Consider the following 19,845-nt stretch of genomic DNA (forward strand, 5'->3'; position numbering starts at 1 on the left):
AAGAAACTTCGTTTACAAACTGAGCTCATTTACATATAAAAATATTACTAATTATTTTATAGGAAACAGGAAATAAAATCGGTTTGTTACATGAATGTCTTTTAATCTAGAATACCGTAAAACTCTTATGAGAAAACATATTTTAATGGCGTATTTATGCCTTATATATAAGTATATTTCAACAATGTATGCAAGATGTTTTTTTTCTAAAAAATGCGTTCTCCAAAAAATTGAGCCATATTTTATACCAGACCAGTGTGTTCAGCTGGTATCCCATAGTTTACTTGTTACTTAAAACTGCATTATCGGATTATATGTGTTTGTGACAAATTACTAAACTAACTACTTCCTATTAAATTAACATTACCCCGAAGTCGAAATGAGATTATTATACACTGTCCAGCATAGTTTGGTCCCAAAAGAGACACATACATAACTTTGTTTTGGAACCAAGTAACGAAATATATAGGTTTATCCCTAAATAAATATGCACTAAAAAAACAATTATGTCACGTTTGTTGCCCAGTGTCATTAACACAAAGTTAAAGTAATGAATATTCGGGGCGTGGCAAAGCGCCAACTCAAGTCCTGATTTTATAGCTTAGTGCCCGCCCCCAATCAATAAAACAGGTTCCGGTCCCCATACGACGACTTTGGGAGATAAAAATAACGACCCAGCAGTAGATTTACATGTTAAGCACACCGAATTTAAAAGTATTTATGAAGTGCTAAAAGCTTAAATCCTTTGATGCCGCTCTCTGGCTCAGGCAAAACTCCTCCCACATTGAATCATTTATTGCAATTATAATGTGTTTCATTGCCGCCTAATGGATAAATTGTGTTCCATAATGGCTATAACCAATAATAGGAAAGTAAGGTGGAATCGCTCAGCGTGCAACCACTTTGGAGTTACGGCGCTGCCTCAGTAGACCAATGAGAGCAATTTAAAGGACCGTAGGCAGGACTTGACTTAACTCCGGGGGTGGATTTTTTAAGGACTCGCGAGAGAGCGAAAAACAGAGGGAGAGCAAGGGCAAAGTGTGCGCCATATACCCATAAGGATAAACATGTTAATTGAATATAGTCAAGATGTTGAGCTAGTTATAGTTATCCTTTAGAACGGCAGGTCGATGGATTCGCATAACACTTCTACCCACTTCCTCTAATAACATTTTAATGCCCTGCTCTCTCGCTTAATTTGGCAACAAGGATTCAATCAGGATAAGCCGAAGGACATGCGCAGCAATAAAGAGCCAGTGAGGTGATTAGACACGCCGAATGCCATTGGTGTGGACTATAAAATAGTCGGCAACTAAGTTCCGTTACAGCAACTTATGCTCGAACGCATAAAAAAACTGCGGCTATCATTTATTTACTAAAAGCATGGAGCAGTTGGCACAGTTTGTGACAAAGTCCTTTGAATTTAACTTAACCAACAACAGTGTTCACGCCTTGTTCAATTCTATGACGGGCGCGCGAATTAAAAAGCATGCGGAAGTGAAAAACTCCATATTCATAAATTCCATCAGTTCCGGCGGCAGTTACGCCGAAACTTGCGCGAGTGGCGAAGAATCGGTGGATATAGACATAACCGACTTGTCCGTTTCGGAGAGCAATACGATTCTCGCGGTCGATCCGGAGCCCCCCGAGGAATCCCAATCCCATCAAGAGGAGGCCGTGGAAAAGTATCGCCTAAGCCCCAGTTTTCGCAAGGCTGTGGAGCCCAAGCCCAAAAATTGGCTAATATCAGATGACTTGGAGGTGGAGTCCCAGCCGGAAGGTAACGTGAAAAATTAACTATGGGACTTTAATTCCAGTCCCCTATGAATTAAATATCGCTGTTGGAAAAATCTTGATTTTTATACGTATTATCACTGGATCTTTTTAAACAAAAACTTGATGTCGGTTAATTTAGGGATATACCAAAAAGAAAGAAAGCTACTTTCGACAAAAAAAAAACTGCAAAATTAAATCCACAATTTACTCCAGTCATGAAAGTTAAGTTTTCCGGTGCAATGGGACTAACTGATATACTGATAACTTAATATTATTTACTTAAAAGTGTAAAACGTTTTGTGTCCCGTGATTTGGTTATCCGAGTTTGTTTACTAGAAACTCATTTTAATAATGACAAAAACGTTATAAGGAAAAGTAAATGTTTCTATCTGTCCTGTGGCAAAACGAGATTTGACGTATATATGGACAGACTGATAGAAGAATATACATATATACTCTATTGGTTTGGAAACGTTTTTTTTACCTCTTACTCCTTTCCAAAAATTCAGACGAACAGAAAGACAAGTTTCGACTCTCTTGGTGATGCTGACCAATAACAAATATATTTTGTAGCGTCGGAAATGTCTTATTCTCGGCATTACACAGAAATTATCAAAAATTTGCTTCCTTTCTTGTTGTTAAATATTTTTATTTACTTATTTTGCTTAAAATAAGTAGTATTTAAATGGTCCAAATGCATTTAAAGAATTTATTCGGTTAGATTTTCGGAAACAACGAGTCTAAGCCATGTCTTCGAGGTTACTGATTGCCGGACTCCCCTGACTCATAATTTCAAACTCTGCCATTAATAGCCCACATTCAAAACAATTGTTACAATGGAATCCGTCTATTCGGTAAAATAATCAATCTCAAAATAGCCTTCACCGTTTTTAAGGTGAGCAAATACTTTTGCTTACATAATTCATTAAATTAAGTTATCCTACATACCCCTTTTATTCCTTGATTGACTGGAAGTGATGGTATCGCCCTATGCCTCCTACAAACGCTTTCCAATAACACACTCACACACAAAACCTGGAATTATATATACAAAATTAATTACATGACGTGATTTAGGCATCATCCAAGCATCCAAGATGGTATCAATACATTTTATGAACTAATTCGTAAATTTATTACATACCTCTTGTTGACATTTTGAAAGTGCATTCTGAAGTCCAGTTTGGGGTTACGTCCTTAAATAATTAAGTTATCCTAGAAATGGTGCGCACTCTGTTGGGTTCTTGATGCACTCCATCCGGATCATGTCATGGTATCTCCATAAGCCACCAGCAACCGCTCCCCAAGCGCACATTAAACTGGAATTATATTTTAAATAATTAATTTAATGTATTTAATATAATTAAACGAGGACGGAAGCTAACTTCGGCAAACCCAAGTTTTAATACCCTTGCAGACTTTGCCGAAATTGCTAAAAATGAAAAAGTAGCGAAATGAATACGGTATATTGTTCCTATGGCAGCTATAGGATATAGACGTCCGATCGTCACGCGCTTTTACCCTAATCAAGGTAAGCATAAAAAAATACGATTGGGAAAGATTCATGTCAATTGCTTATATACTGTGCGAAATATCCTAAAAATCATTAAATTTTAACCGATTTCACCATATTGTTCCTATAGGAGCTATAGGATATAGACGTCCGATCGCCAAGCGCTTTTACCCTGATCAAGGTACGCATAAAAAAATAAGATTTGGAAAGATTTATGTTAATAGCTTTTACACTGCGCGAAATATCTTCCATTCTTGCAAGTTATATCCGATTGTTCCTATGGGAGCTATAGGATATAGACATCCGATTTGGGCGGTTTTCAAACTTGACCACTGTGAAAGTTTCAGATCGCTAGCTTTTAAACTGAGCTCGCAAACGGTATTGAAACAGACGGACATGGCTATATCAAATCCTCTATTGATCCTGATCAAGAATATATATACTTATATATTATATATATAATACATATATATATACTGGGGTCGGAAACGTCTCCTTCACTGCGTTACAAACTTCTGACCAAAATTATAATAACCTCTGCAAGGGTATAAAAAATTGCTAAGTACCTTATTAGGTCCTTGATCCTGCATCCTGGTGATCAACCCAAAAAAGTAGGTATCACCAAATATGATATTCAAGTAAGACACTCTCACACACTGACTTTTCGTCAAATGGATCAACTGATTTTACGCGTGCCACAGTCCCTACTCCATGAAGTTTTGACTAGAACTGGTTGGGAATTATAAATAAGTCGATGGTAAAAATTCTCATTAGCCATGACGTGGTAATAACATTAGCGTAACATTGACTTAACATTAACATAACTTTAACATAACATTAACATAACATTAACATAGCATTAACATAACATTTACAGACAATTAACATAACATTAGCATAACTTTAACATTACTTTAACATTACTTTAACATAACTTTAACATAACTTTAACATCACTTTAACATTGCTTTAACATAACTTTAACATAACTTTAATATAACTTTTACATAACTTATCATAACTTTAACATAACTTTAACATAACTTTAACATAACTTTAAGATAAAGTTAACATAATGTTAATGGTCACGACATAGTTAATTTTAATTTTTTTTTCTTGATATGCACTCCCCTTAGTTAAAGCTATTACTTTCGACCGGTGTAGTTTTAATTTTGTGACTATAGCCTAGTATCCAGATCGACAAACGAGTATGCTAGCGTAAAAACTTTAATCTTTCCAGTGTGACCAAAATTTCGAGAGTTCATCGGATTTAAGCGTGCTACGGTCGTACTGACAATCAGCTGGGTTTGTTGACAAGCAGTTAAAATTCAAATATCGTATTTGCGGGGAAAGAGCCTTTAAAAGATATTATCAAATACCTTGGCAAGACAAGTCTGCCGCTGTACAAAGAAGTTAAAAAACAATACAATTTAAATTTAACAGTTGTTTTTTTTTTAATTTTATGATAATTATTTGCTAATTTAAAGTTCATAGCTGCACTTTTATTGTGTTTTTTCGTACATTCTGGACCTAAAAAACATTTTGCTCTGACAAGAGGCACCCCAGATAGTATTAATGTTATTTTGTCCTCACATGTAAACACCTGCAATCGACTTTTGTGAGTTTTTTGAGTTTTTCCCTCCATTTCTTATAATGTTCAGTGAGAAGCGCACGCCAAAAGATTAAATTTTTTAATCTTTCCGCTAGGGTTCACCCAAAGTTCATTTCCGCAGACTGGCAACGCTATGCAATTTTCTGGTATTTTTTTCGTCGATCAGGAGACCGAAGTGAAAAAAAGGCCCGACGAAAAGTGAACGCCAGCTGTTTGCCTCTCGCTCTCTCTCATGACTGGCGTACGGTTTACGTCGAAGTGGATACTAGGCTTATATATAGAAGCCGCCTTTGCACTCTCACTTTGCACGGTTGTTTTCGAAGAATTATGCGTACATCTAGATGTTATTTTGATCTAACTTAACAAAAATAAGACGCATAGCCAAAAGAACGATTGATTTGTATAGCTGTCGACCTAAACTATCAATTTTCTGGTTAATTTGGAAATTTGTTTAACCGATTTTCGCACTTTTCAAGTTTTATTAGGCGCTCATTTACAATTACTCATAGGTTTTGGTCTAATCTTTACTCATACTCATGCTCGTTGATTGATATTATTGAAGCGAAGAATGGGCTTGGCCATTTTAAACTGAACAATTATAAAATTATTTTTTTGTAAATAATGGATATGAACAGAGCATTACGATTTCACTTTCTTTTAAAAACTGTATTACATTTAAGAGAACTCAAATATATATGGGGACTGCAAAATGATGCACGCCAAAAAAAGAACCTAAAAATTGTGGTTCAAAAGAGGACAAAAATGAAATACCTCCGCTTTTAAGATAATTATGTGTATTATCGTAATCAACATTTGTATCTAAACGCATAAATTATAATGGTCACTCATCGGTAGCGTTAGTTGGTCCGGGCACATACGTATAAATATCGAAACTATAATAGACATTGGTTGATCGCTCATTATTCAGAATGGTCGTGCTTAAACTGCCATATCTTGTCATTCTGAACGTAATTTTATTTGGATTTGCTGTAAGGATAAACTGATCTTTGAAGGCTTAGAGAAACCACCGAATAACAAAACCCTTTCTTTAGGTCGACTGCGGATTTGAATTCACCAATTTTAAATGTACGTCTTTGGACAAGCAATTTATGGATGTCGAAGCATGTTTTCTAAAATCAAAAAATCGGACATATAAATATTTGACCTTTAAAACCAAATTTTACCAATTGCCAATTCAGGATATTGAGGTACATAGTTATTTAAATGTATTAAAGAAAACCGTAGTCAGTGTTAATGTATTCTAGGCCAGGGTTGAGGTCTTAAAAAAATTGAATGGCTACAAGCCATTTCTCTTTAACTTCACGATCGATGCTTGCAAATTCTTGAAGGGGAAACGCAATCCCATAGTTCGATACTTCTACGAACTATTTGCCTCCTTCTCCAACATGAACCATTCCTGTCCATACAATGTGAGTACTTGTTACTTATCGCTTATCATTAAAAAAACGTGTAATTTCAGCACGATATATACGTTGAAAAGGTGCCCATTAGCTATCTGAATCATCAGGTGACAGTTGTTCTGCCAGTTCCAGAAGGGGATTACTGTCTACACGCTGTTTACACAATCCGCTCTCAACCTCGTTTAGAAATCGACATTTTTTTCAGAATTTACTAATAAACAAGAAGGACAGGGGAACGCCATACCCGTATCTGTTAGCCAATTTCAATAGAAGTAGGCTCCAAAAAAAATAAATTTTTATGTTAAAGTATAATGGTTGTATTTAATATTTTTATACCCTTGCAGAGGGTATTATAATTTTGGTCAAAAGTGTGCAACGCAGTGAAGGAGACATTTCCGACCCTATAAAGTATATATATTCTTGATCAGGATCACCTCCTGAGTTGATATAGCCATGTCCGTCTGTCCGTCTGTCCGTCTGTCCGTCTGTCTGTCCGTCTGTCCGTCTGTCTGTTTCTACGCAAACTAGTCTCTCAGTTTTAAAGCTATCGAGTTGAAACTTTGCACACACCCTTATTTCCTTTGCACGCAGTATATATGTCGGAATGGCCGGGATCGGCCGACTATATCCTATAGCTGCCATATAACTGATTGATCGGAAATGCCATAACTTTGGTGTTTGTAATGTTATGAAGTTGGAATTTTCTATGGGTTTTATATTTGGCCAATCAATTCGACCTACCAAATTTCATAAGGATCGGCCGACTATATCTTATAGCTGCCATATAACTGATTGATCGGAAGTGCCATAACTTTGGTGTTTGTAAAGTTAGGAAGTTGGGATTTTCTATCTGTTTTATATTTGGCCAATCAATCCGACCTACCAAATTTCATAAGGATCGGCCGACTATATCCTATAGCCGCCATATAACTGATTGATCTGAAATGCCATAACTTTGGTGTTTGTTAAGTTAGGAAGTTGGGATTTTCTATGGGCTTTATTTTTGGCCAATCAATCCGACCTACCAAAGTTCATAAGGATCGGCCGACTATATCTTATAGCTGCCATATAACTGAACGATTGGAAATGCTATAACTTTGGTGTTTTTAAAGTCGGATTTTTTATGAGTATTAAGAATGCATCATATGAATAATTTTGGAGAATATAATTTACAGAGTATTCTGCAAGGGTATATCAACTTCGGCTCCGCCCGAAGTTAGCATTCCTTTCTTGTTTTGAATGTTTCTATTTATTGATCGAATTGATCAAATTAGTATTCGTTTTCCAAAAACTTTTTTCAACCAGATCTGTAAAGATGTTCACGATCTGTGGCCGTTAGGTTGGGGATAACCAACTTTTGCTTCATTATCTTAATGTTTTTGCTGACTGACATGGCTAACAAATGTACTTTATAGGATCGGAAATGCTTCCCTTTGCATTGTACCCTTTTACTACAAGTAATTACTTACACACACATTGTTAGTTGGCAAATAAATATAATAGTATAATTTTGAGACTTATTTTATGAAACGGCTAATGAATTTGACTCTTTAAATTCCATTGATGGCCCAAAATAAAGTAATTTTTTTTTATCGGATTTTAATGGTATTCAATTTTATGCATGGCTAAGCCTAATCATTGCTTTTATTTTATTAACCCGAAGTTTGAACACCCTTGCAGGTGCTTTTTAATATATTTCGGACAAATAAAATATCTGTGAAAAAAAGTTTTTTTCTCGGGCGTCATTTTGAAAGTTTTAAGTGTTAAGCAGCAGCAAATCAAGAAACGAATTAACGTTTACGCGATAACTCCTAAAATAAGTTCATACAGAAAGTTCATGCAAAAAAACACGATGTATCGCATACAAACTTTAAATGGATTCAAACCATGATATTTTGTAAAGATATAGATCTCTACCAATGTATACTTATGTCATTATTATGGCAATCAAGACCCCAAAATGTATATAAAATGGCAGTTACAAATTGGGGGTGAAAGATTTTTTTAAACTTATAGACAAGCTTGTTCGTTTTCAAACGGAAAGAACTTTGGTGTTTCGCAATAGGCGCAATATATAATTTTTTTTAAAGTATTTAACCTTATTGCTAACACTGTACAATTTCCAGATCCGAAAGTTTCTGCGGTGGTAGCCGCCAACATAAGCGAGTTCGAGGATGACAGTGACTCACCGAAGTTGGCGCCGGATAAGCCGGTCCCGACCGAAAAATGCGTCTCCCCAGAACCAAGCAGAATCCGGGAGCACTGCGACCATCTGGACTCGTCGGTGGTCAACACCAAGCAGCGAAGATCGCGGACAAACTTTACGCTCGACCAGCTGAACGAACTGGAGCGACTCTTCGAGGAAACGCACTATCCGGATGCCTTTATGCGCGAGGAACTGAGCCAGAGATTGGGACTCAGCGAGGCCAGAGTGCAGGTAATTATCTCCGTGAAAAGGCCATAAATTCCGGCCAAATCGCTACTTGACATTGAAAATGTCAAAGGAGGCGCCCCTTGGACACTACACTACTAAGGGCACAAATTGATTTTCAATGGATATTCATTACACTTGTACTAATGACAACCAGACAATGTCCCCCAAATCCAAATCCTTGGCGAATGTGAAAGCTGACTTTGATTTTCCAACCACCGTCGCTGTGAAAAATATGGGGTGTTAAGTGGTTTACGCCACCCTTGCAGTCTGGGTTGCAAGTAGAAAATTGTTTTAGCATCAGGGGGCCGGTTAAAGATTAAATACTCAATCAGGGTGCCGGCAATAGACACTATGTGGTCATGAAATATGTAGCTACCATTCGAGTGGCAGCAAAAGTGTCACTTTTTTTATGGCCCGTAATAAATTGCTTAACTTTTCGGAACTTTTAGCTTGCTAAAATCATCCTGCTCCAGAAGGTCACATCTGTTGTAATTAATGACAAATAAACATCCATAATTTAATGTATTACAAGAATTAATGACCGAATTAGATCAGATCGAAAAATGTTACGCTTACTTCACTTTCAATTTATAATTATGGTAAAGCTATCAGAGTCAACTCAATATAAAGTAACCATTTATCAATATACTTTCAGGTTTGGTTTCAAAATAGAAGGGCGAAATGTAGAAAGCACGAAAACCAAATGCACAAAGGTGAGCATAAAAAAGAAAAGAAAAAGCTACATTTAAATTACACCACAAAGAATATTTCATAATTTCATATTGGCAATTCTGGAATCCCTAAAAGTCCCGACACTTTCATTAAAACGTACAAATATAAATCAGGGTGAAAATCATTAGTTTCCTTTCTAAGCTCCGCTCATCACCCACGCTCTAGCCAAGTTTTTCTCAATTAAGCTTAATTAAAGTGTAAATTGCAATTAGTTAAGTACACAGAAATCAGGCAAGACCATTTACATTTCGGAAAACTGTTCATTTTCTGGCTTATCAACTCGTCGAGCCAATATGTTACGGTTTCACAGTTATTTAAATGTCTCTTCATTAATTCATCCGGCTCTCCTTTCAACCCTCGTTTCCAAGGACTTATCCCATTCATCAACTCCCGGGCTCACTCAATAGAATTTGTATTCTCCGTTTTATTGCCCGAATATTTAATTTGATGAAGTTAGCAATGATTTGTGTTGCTGTTGCCGTTGCTGTTGCTGTCGCTAAAAAACGTTTTTATGTATATTGCCGAAGGGATTTGGCTTGTTTCCTCGGTAGAATTTGAGCAGATGGGATTGTGAGAATTGATTATAATGCGAAAAGCAAACAAACCGAATAAATATCAAGGTTTTCGGAGAACGTGTTAAAACACACAAGAGTATAATCTAAATTTAGTGAATAACAAATCAATACATGAATGTTAAAGTGAATTTTACAATGTAAATACATTGTAAAATTCACCTTACATTTACATTTGTAACGTTGCCCTATAAATACAATTAATATTTTCCACGTACACATAACAATAAATCTGATTTAGGATCAACCTAAGCTTCATATTACTTAATTGGATTAAAAGATATAATCTCATTTATCAAATTCCCGCCTAATGTAGCCGTATTTCAATACCGGACCTCGGGCATAAAAAAGTTTCGGAAATGTAATCAAATTGAAATTTGGCATAAAAAGCACGGCAGACACAACGAATGGGCAGCACTTTATGGGTTCATATCAATTCTCAGGCTTTTTGCCGCCGGTGAACCACCATAAACAAGACGTTAACCTGGGCTCTGGTCCCCGGAGAGCCATTTGTATGTGCTCCAGGAGCAACACGTCCCTGTGGTTGAATGACGCAGCCTCCGGGTCCGGGGCGTTTCCCGAGCAATAAATTACAAAATGAATTCAATTACTTGTCACTGAATCTTAAAACGATTTCCCAATCTAGAAAGTACGGGTATGCACCTTTATAAAACATTTGTATACCCGGTAATTGCCGAAAAAGAAGATAAGCTACTAAATAAATTAAAGCTTTTGTGAAGATACCAGAAAATACATCGCAAAGATAAACGTTGTACTAAAGTTATTATTTTGGTACATTTTTTAATACACGCGCAGTTATTCAACAAAATTAGAATAAAAGAAAATAATGAGTGGATTTATAAAGGGAGTATATCAAAATGTGAATTAAATATTAAAGTTCAAAATAACTTTATTTTCAAAAGCACAACGGTTCTAAACAAATCAGTTCAATACATTGGATAATAGAACCACAATATTATTTTAGAAGTAGCAGCTGAAGTGTACATAATATATTAAACGGACCGATACTGGACCTAAATATAAATGGAACTGTTATAGAACTGCATTTTTATCAAGTTTATTTTATTGAAAACAACCACTAAGAGAATAAGTTAACCTCAATTTTTAATTGAAAATAAGAAATGTACACGGATTTCTCGAATGTTAAAGCTTACGTAGCAGTATGCACCCATTACCATGATCACGGAAAAACATCTTTCCATCTTGGTGGAAAATATTTTCTTCGCACAAATATAATAAGCCTTTCAACTACGAGTTTCGGGTATACAAATTTACAATAAGTTTTACACATAAGACCCTGAATTTAAAAGTAATAATAGTAACCAAACAAAAATGTGTAAGTTATTTTTTTTAAGAAATGAAGCACATGCCAATGTAAAATTTTTAAAGTACATAATGACTTGTTCAAAATCATCTTAGGTACGCGATATGTTTTACCAGGAGAGAGAGTAGGGTATATCCTTTTTTTATTCTAAACAATTATTTATTTTATTTTTTTAAGCGTTGGCTAAAAATCATAAGGAATTGCTCTATATCTAAGAGCCCTATATATCCTGCAAACGGTAGATATATACAATGCTGGATATTCCTAAAATGTCTTTCATTTCTTAGTTATAAATCCAACAAACCTCAACACAGTTAACCACATCATATTAAACCCTGTATATTTCAAAGGATTCCTGGTGGGCAGTCGTAGTCCTCCAATCGCAACTCCGCTGGAACCCTGTCGCGTGGCGCCCTACGTCAGTTTGGCCGCCCTTCGAAGCTCATCCGTTCCGTCTCATCCCGCTGCAGCCGCGAGCTCGAATCCCCAAGCACCCAGTGGCACGAGTTCCGGCAAAGTGGTCAGCGTGGATTCGCCACATCCTCCGGCGATATCGCGCTCGGCCATCAAGCAGTTTTCCAACACCGTTGCTGCAGCCGCCGCCTTTTCAGCATTCGATCCAGCGATTATTTCGGTGGCAGCTCACCAGGTAAAATTAGAAAAAATTAACAATCTACAGGACTGGCAGTAAAAGGTCCTATAAGATTATGTTGTGCTGATTTCTAGTCTGTCATGAAAATACTTAAGCAGGTTAACATACGTATCTACACTGTACTCTTGAAAAATTGCTACAATTTGTCATTACACATTAATTTGTAAACGTAGTTATTCATTTTTAGAACACTGATACATTAAACTTTAAATTTAATATCCTATTGATCCTTGTGGTGCATGGAATATAAATATTGTAAGTGAAGTATTGACACATATTAGCATCCAGCACAACGTTAATTTTAGTAACATGGAAATATCAATATCCATAATACAAAGTAATAAACCATCCCATTTATTTATTAATCTTTTGCGAGTTTCAGTATGCTGCAGCCATTACCAATGGAACCGTGCCGGCTGGACTTTTTTCTGTGCCACAATATTCAATAAATCTGGCTGCCTTTGCCGCAGCTCACAGCAAGAGTTCCAGCATAGCAGACCTAAGGATGAAAGCCAAGAAACACTCAGAATCGTTGGGACTTCAAGCAGATATGGTTCTTTAGTAGACAGCTTCACATAGATTATAAAAATGTACATTCAATTGATGATATGGTCATATTCCGTCTATCATCGTAATAAAAAAGAATAGCCACATTTATTTATTTAATAAAAGTTTTACTTAATAAATCTAACGAATAAGATTGATTTAAAACAATATCGACAAATAAAAGAACTGTTTTTTGAAAGTTTTATGGTTTCTATTGATATTCTCGTTTATAATAAATTATTGGTGCCCTAAATAAATACTCGGTTGTAGATATAGGTAAACGTTAAAAACAAAAGAATTAGTTGTTCATTTTTTTAATGACTTGACCTATGCTACCAGATTGTCCAATTCGTTTATAGCTCATTATAAGTGTTCAAGATACGCACAATAAAATAAAGTTGGAATATTTAAAAATTTTCCATACTCCCTTAAAAATAAAATTTTTAATACCAATCACAAATTTGCAGGATATCTCAAATCAAGACCTAAATGCCGTAATACGTGTTCACTTAATTAGTATTTGAATACCCTTGCAGGGGGTATTATAATTTCAGTCAAAATTTTTTATATAGTGAAAAGCACATTTACGACCTTTAAAAGTAATTATATTCTGGATAAGCAACTTCTGTCAAGTCGATTTTGGGAAAAGTTTTCTTCCTGTTGCAGGTAGTGTATAACGGATCGATCCGGATCGGCCTAATATATTATAGGAACAGTCGGGGAAAAAAGAAAAAAATAAATTAAATTATAACTTCGTTGTTGTTTAACATATATCTATATTCAGAAATACGGGTTTACTTTTGTAGAAATCGGAAGACTATAAATTGCCATAGAAAGGCATACAACTGTCATAGAAAGGATCGACAAATTTATCCGGAAATAGACAAAGCTTCGAAATATGGTACAATTAATTTTTGTGAAAGCTGCAAGGGTATATAAACCTTGCCTTGCCGAAGTTTGGTTTCATTCTTGTTCAAAGTAATATAAAGTACTGAAGAATTTGATCTAGGTAAAAATATTTGGTGTCTACGAATATATCGCTAATTTAAAACAAACTAGACAAATTATTGTGTCAAGGGTGTTTAAGGGTGGAGATGGGTATTTGTATATACACTTTCACTGTTAATCGTTTTTATTCCCACTTAGGGTACTTTGACTAACTTGCGATGTATAGGATTTAATTTACCCCATTTCATTTAAAAACTTGAGCTAATATTGCATAAGAATGTTGTATTTTGCCAGCACCCAATCAGAACGAATTAGTTTAATGTTAAAATAAATTTCAGGCTTTTGTTTTTAATATGGAATCATTATAGCATAATAATAAAGAATTTACTTAAATACATTTTAAAATACCCGATACAGCTGTTGCTAGTGGAATTAAACATGCTTCTACGTAATGAAAAAACTTATTTTCTCCGACCCAACTTCTCCAACACAAACTCTTTCAAAGGCTGATAGTATTGGTAGCGCAGACAAAGCATTTCCGGGGAGTTGCGCAACTGCTCGAAGGCTTCCGACTCGGACTCCATTATAAACACAGCAGTTCCGGCCATCGCAAAAGCCACAAAAATGACGGACGGAACAAAGGCGTGTAATAGGTGGAATTTGCGAAACTTCTTCACCTTCCGTGTGGATTGATCCGCGTGCAGAAACTTATCGGCAGTCGAACTGGAGTTCAAGGCGGCGTCGGACTGTCCGTAGTACAGGTTCGGGGAGTAGGAGCCGTGCTGCTTCGATTCGTTATGCTTCCTCGGATGGTCGTAGCCATTCACAGTCAGCCCGCTCTCAGTGGAAGAATGTTCGACGGAGTCCCGGTAGGCGTAGCCCCCCATTTGGGTCGCCAAATAGTTGACACCCTCGATGTTCGACGACCTCAGCCGTGCCTCCTCGCAAACGGGCTCCAGACTGGATATTTGGATGCCACCATTGACCTCACTCATGCCGTGATCCTGCCCGTAAAAGTGTCCATTTGGCATGCCGTATCCCAAGGGCTCTGACATCGTGGATCTCGGTAAACTACTATATCCTGCAAAATAATAGTGAAGAAGATTATGTTAAAGTTAAATAAAATAGTAACTGAGTTCGGTTTTAAATTATTGAAAGAGCCAGCAGAGTCTTACTCAATTTTTATTTCAAAACGCCAATTCTTTAGAAGAGGTTTCTTGTAAACTTAATTGTTAATTCCCCGTTATTGTTTTTATAATTTAACATTTTTATTTTAAAACAAGAAAGGAAAGCTAAATTCGGGCGGAGCCGAAGTTGATATACCCTTGCAGAATACTCTGTAAATTATATTCTCCAAAATTTTTCATATGATGCATTCTTAATACTCATAAAAAATCCCAACTTCCTAACTTTAAAAACACCAAAGTTATGTAATTTCCAATCGTTCAGTTATATGGCAGCTATAGGATATAGTCAATGCTTATGAAATTTGGTAGGTCGGATTGATTGGCCAAAAATAAAACCCATAGAAAATCCCAACTTTCTAACTTTACAAACACCAAAGCTATGGCATTTCCGATCAATCAGTTATATGGTAGTCGACCGATCCCGGTCGTTCCGACTTATATACTGCGTGCAAAGGAAAGAAGAGTGTGTGCAAAGTTTCAAGTCGATATCTTTAAAACTGAGAGACTAGTTTGCGTAGAAACAGACAGACGCACACATAGACCACATTATGATAATTTTAATACTTTATTAGTAAAAGCAATTAATTCATTCTCCACTCAAAAAAAAGGCGAATTAATGAATAATACTTACGTATTTGTGCTAAATCGCCTTGGGGACTGGACGGCGTTGCTGGGACACTGCTTGCCTTTCGCTTGCTTGAATTCGAATTGTTTATTTTTTGTTCCCGCAATGCATTTATGTTTTCAGTCAAAATTTCGCGCTCAGTTCTTCCGGTATATCGGAACTTCGTGCCCCATGAGAAAAATCCTCCTCCTGAAATCACAGCAGCACTTTGGCTATTTGGTAATCTAGGGATCGAATAAATTCATTAATTTAAATGGAGCAGAAATAGACATACAACCACTTACGTAAAGAACAGCATTTGTTCTATGGCACATCTCCACAAATATCGACAAGCGGCGCCGGTTGGACACTTAAATCCCACTGTATGCTTTTTCTAAAAAAAAGTTTTTTAAAATAAATTATTTAAGAAGATAAATACCTTTTTTAAATACAACTTACAGGTTCACGGCTAGCGTCGGTATAGCTCAGATGGGCAATAAACATTTTGCCTTCAAAATTGATTTTATGAATTTCATTCCAGCGAAAATGTTGAGATCGTTTGCCGGTGACGAACGTGCTGATACCCGAGTTATTTATTCCGATATATTGCTGCGATCCCCGGTGATCCTTTACCGGATGGGGGTCAATGCCGTAGGTCTCCAAGCCACGTGCTATGCCTAGGAACTCATCCATGGCCAAGGAGAGATCCTGGCCAGGCTCTCGCTTTTTGTGGAGCTCGATTATCTTTTTTTCCAGATACTCTGTCTGGCGTAGGGCTAATTCTATGGAAGTCACATAGCCTCCTATATGCACATCTTCATTATAATCGCCGAGCTCTTCTGTTAAGCAAATGGAATACAACATTTAAAGTATCAATTTAGTTTTTATGAGGTTTTAAGTTTTACCTTGAACAATCAAAGCTCCTAGCGCGGCTGCCTCGCCCAAGGAGCAATACAGTCGACCATGCCGAAGGTCCCTTTTTAATTGCTGGTATAACATAATCCGTGCATTTCCAGTCAGTCGAAATGGATCCGCTGGGTAAAACTTAACTCGTAGCGAAAACAAAAGAGGATCCATTTCTGCAAAAAGGGAGATTTATCCATAAATCGAACATACATTTTTTGTACGATAACTTACCTTTGCATTGCTTTATTATGGATTTCGAGAGGTCAAGCCAGTGCTGTTAAAAGTGACTAATAAATTTGTGTACTTATATTAATAAGAAACCCAAACTTACCCTTTGCTTTGAGGAGTCAACATATCGTAAGCCGAAGTAATCCTTCTCTTTTATCTCCAACTCACCACACAAATACTCCAATAGGTAAATACCTTTGTGGAACGGCTGAATGAGAAGGGATCGGTTTATTTAAACAGTAATCTAATTAGAAGATACAATTTATCTTTGAAACACACATTTTGGGGCTAATTTTTGAAATGTTTACTTCAAAATTGTATGATATTTAGAACGACCTAAGGCTAATATTAAAATAAAACCAGTGAATATAAAATATTTTCGTTTCATAAATTGAAGTTTTGTCGACAAGGATGCATAACACCATTAAACATAAAATAATTTTATTATATTTTTTATTCTAGGGCTGGAATGACATTTTCAATTTCTAGCATTTATTTTTGAATACAACTTTCTCCCAACTTTATAATAACTTCAAGTGATAACGGAATAATGTGAATTCGTCGCAAATTTTTTTTTGATAGCTAAAGTGTCATCCCAGCGTTAGATTAAAAAGAAAATACTGGACCATACAAGCCTAACACTCAAATTATGTTATTGAATTGCCTTAAAGGGATTCCTATCTTAAAGGACACTTTTGCCGGTATCCATAAAGGGCGTTAGCCGCACATCTGTTTATTGCGGAAACTTATAAGAAATAATAAGAAAGCTACTTGTTTTATAGATTTATGCACGAAAGTTGATCAGTTATAATTACTATCATTTTAAAGACCTTCTTAATATTTAGTCGCTGTTTTTGGGGAGAAAGATCCGTTTATTTGCGTTTATCAAATAACAGTACATTTAATGTAGCAGAATAACAGTACATCCACAAATATTGCATCAACTGCAGATGAGCACTCCTTTAGGTGTCGGCAGCTTAGTCCTTTACAAATCTAGGCCAATATTGTAGAAAAGGCAAAGTTCAAGAGCAGTACAAACCTGAAATTCACATTCTAGGACGTCGGAATCATCAAGGAGTCGCACTGTGCATTTGTACACAATGTTCCCTTCATTTTTACTCCTGAACATTTTGTTGATTGTATTGAATGAACTTTTACACTTTTATGGCTACTTTCACTTTAGCAAAAGTCACTTAATTGGGCGGATTCAATTGGGTAGGTTATTTTAAAGCCAAATAAAGATTGCTTAACATTTTATTTGTTATTTTTCTATCCAAATATTTTGGCAATGCCCGTGTCCTTTGCCGTCCTTTAGTTGTTCCCGTTAAGGGTGTTTTTCGTGTGGGGAGGCTACTAACAAAATAAAGGACCAAATAAGGACAACTGCCTGCGCCGTGAAAGGAACCATAACATGTGTTTGTACAGATGTTGACTATTGGTATATTGTAGCCCCAGGGTGCAATATACCAAAATATACAATATTAATAAAAAATGAATATACAAATTAATGTCGGAAAGAGGAAATTGGAAAAAACGTTACATATATTGTTATCGAGAAATATGTGCAAAATATCGATACATTATTTGCTTATCGGTAATTTATAAGCTTTATTAATTTGTTACTTACGCGAAAACAAATTTTAATCAAACACGAGGAATAGGTTAATTAATTATCAAATTTATTAAACACTTTGTGTAATAAAGTTCGGAATATTTCCAAGCCAAAAAGCCTTTCTGAAATATTCGTCATAGGTTGAATAATCAATTTGCACCATTTCATCAAAGGTTGACTTCAATTAAACTTACTTCATCACACAGAACTGCACCAGACTCGATCGAGGCTACTACGTGTCCAATTTTAAATGATTTTTGCTCTCCCTTAGTAACTTCTTCGAAATCCCGACAAAATTTGTCTGCGGCATCGGGAGCAAGGCAAATTAATAGCCCTCCAGAGGTTTCTACTGATCTACCAGAGCGCAACTTTGTACTTTGACCAATTAACAAGCTAAATTTAAGTACATTTTTGATAATTGGCAACTTATCAATTTTGAATAAAACCTTTTGCTTTTGGAATTGGGCGAGGTTCTGGGCGTGCCCCAATAAACCAAAACCAGTGATATCCGTGGCACAATGCGCTTGATACTTGTGCATCAAAAGCGCGGCTGGAATTAATAGTTTTTAATTTCACCGACATAGAATACTGAATATTAAATTTACCATTTTTGTTTAAATATGTCATTGATTTTACTGCGATTTCAAAAGTTTCCCTGATATCATCGTCCGAGAATTCAGAGAGCAGGGATTTGTACTTTTCATTTTGATTAAGTTGCCAAAGGTGAGCATCCATCGCCATCTGTCCTCCCAAGGGCTTTGTAAGGACCAAGACATCGCCTGGCTGCGCTTTGGATGGTCTAAAATAAATATTTAGTCAAACATATATTGATATATCCCATTTGTGTGATACTAACAGAATTAATTCTTCGCGTAAACAGACAGACGTCGCAATGCCGCCAATAATGCACCAAGGATTGATCTTAAGTTGTCTAATAGCAATGGGAGTTTTATGATAACCATTTGCTTGCAAAGAGTTTTGGAAACCCTTTAAGATTAGTGAAATGACAACGTCTCGTTCTTTTTCAGTGAAGCTTGTCGATGTACTGACGATTATTTCCACTGAATCAAAATCCGTCACCCCAACCGCATAAACATCGCTCAAGACATTAGCAAGTGCAATGCGTCCCAATAATTCCGGATCATTCACCATAGGATAAAAGAAGTCAACGGTTTGAACAAGTAAGTAATCTTTGTGCCGGTTCAGCGGTATAACAGCACAGTCCATTCCAGATCCTAAAAGTAGGTTTTGGTATTACGATAATCTGATAAAAATATATATCTTACCGATAAGGTATCCATCATTGTTCTTATTTACTATTTCGGTTCCCCTTAGGTACTTCTCAAGTACTTTTTGGGGGATTTTGCAACTTCATCCAGTGTGGGTGGTAAATTTCGTTAACTGAAAGTCGGACTCAAGCCCATGTTTCTCGGGTCGGAACATTGTGTGCAAATTTTTAAAAAAATTATGCACTGGACTTAAAAAAAGTGTCGAATAATAAAATAAAACAAATAGCTCGTGTTTCAGTTTAGTGATGGAAGTAAAGTGATGTAAGTAAATAGTTGAAGACTTATCGATTTCTTGGCATTCTTGCAAAAGGGATATTCTATTTTAGAAATTCAAATTTTTTTAATTATGTTGTTTTTAGCAGGTTTTGAAAATCTAATCCTTTGTAAACAAACTGTTTTTAACAGCCACCTTTGTAATTCTCGAGTGTCAAATATTATTGGGTAACAATTACATACATCAAACTTTTA

At 36.0% G+C, this 19,845-nt stretch overlaps 4 protein-coding genes across 4 annotated transcripts; 2 read left to right on the plus strand and 2 right to left on the minus strand.

Annotated features, from left to right (window-relative positions):
* Positions 1 to 1,271: 1,271 nt before the first annotated feature.
* On the plus strand, positions 1,272 to 12,763 carry LOC108041315 (short stature homeobox protein 2). The gene is made up of 5 exons (XM_044460004.1): positions 1,272 to 1,780; positions 8,449 to 8,759; positions 9,412 to 9,469; positions 11,756 to 12,054; positions 12,440 to 12,763. The coding sequence occupies exons 1-5, from the start codon at positions 1,384 to 1,386 to the stop codon at positions 12,617 to 12,619; spliced, it is 1,245 nt and encodes a 414-aa protein (XP_044315939.1). The 5' UTR covers positions 1,272 to 1,383; the 3' UTR covers positions 12,620 to 12,763.
* LOC108041307 lies at positions 5,831 to 6,537 on the plus strand. Its single transcript, XM_017119200.2, has 4 exons — positions 5,831 to 5,869; positions 5,954 to 6,109; positions 6,167 to 6,331; positions 6,382 to 6,537. Exons 1-4 carry the CDS (start codon positions 5,831 to 5,833, stop codon positions 6,535 to 6,537), a joined length of 516 nt encoding a protein of 171 aa, XP_016974689.1.
* Positions 12,764 to 13,875: 1,112 nt separating the features above from the next.
* Positions 13,876 to 17,817, minus strand: LOC108041311 (FERM domain-containing protein 5). The gene is made up of 8 exons (XM_044459858.1): positions 17,516 to 17,817; positions 16,580 to 16,684; positions 16,480 to 16,522; positions 16,248 to 16,421; positions 15,802 to 16,181; positions 15,648 to 15,736; positions 15,370 to 15,587; positions 13,876 to 14,632 (listed from the first exon to the last, which is right to left on the minus strand). The coding sequence occupies exons 1-8, from the start codon at positions 17,603 to 17,605 to the stop codon at positions 14,013 to 14,015; spliced, it is 1,719 nt and encodes a 572-aa protein (XP_044315793.1). The 5' UTR covers positions 17,606 to 17,817; the 3' UTR covers positions 13,876 to 14,012.
* Positions 17,818 to 18,134: 317 nt separating this feature from the next.
* Positions 18,135 to 19,627, minus strand: LOC108041312 (selenide, water dikinase 2). The gene is made up of 4 exons (XM_044459895.1): positions 19,375 to 19,627; positions 18,945 to 19,323; positions 18,694 to 18,887; positions 18,135 to 18,638 (listed from the first exon to the last, which is right to left on the minus strand). Exons 1-4 carry the CDS (start codon positions 19,529 to 19,531, stop codon positions 18,256 to 18,258), a joined length of 1,113 nt encoding a protein of 370 aa, XP_044315830.1. The 5' UTR covers positions 19,532 to 19,627; the 3' UTR covers positions 18,135 to 18,255.
* Positions 19,628 to 19,845: the final 218 nt, after the last annotated feature.

Source organism: Drosophila rhopaloa, unplaced genomic scaffold (assembly GCF_018152115.1).
Source record: "Drosophila rhopaloa isolate 14029-0021.01 unplaced genomic scaffold, ASM1815211v1 contig_2, whole genome shotgun sequence".
NCBI classification, from domain to species: domain Eukaryota; kingdom Metazoa; phylum Arthropoda; class Insecta; order Diptera; family Drosophilidae; genus Drosophila; species Drosophila rhopaloa.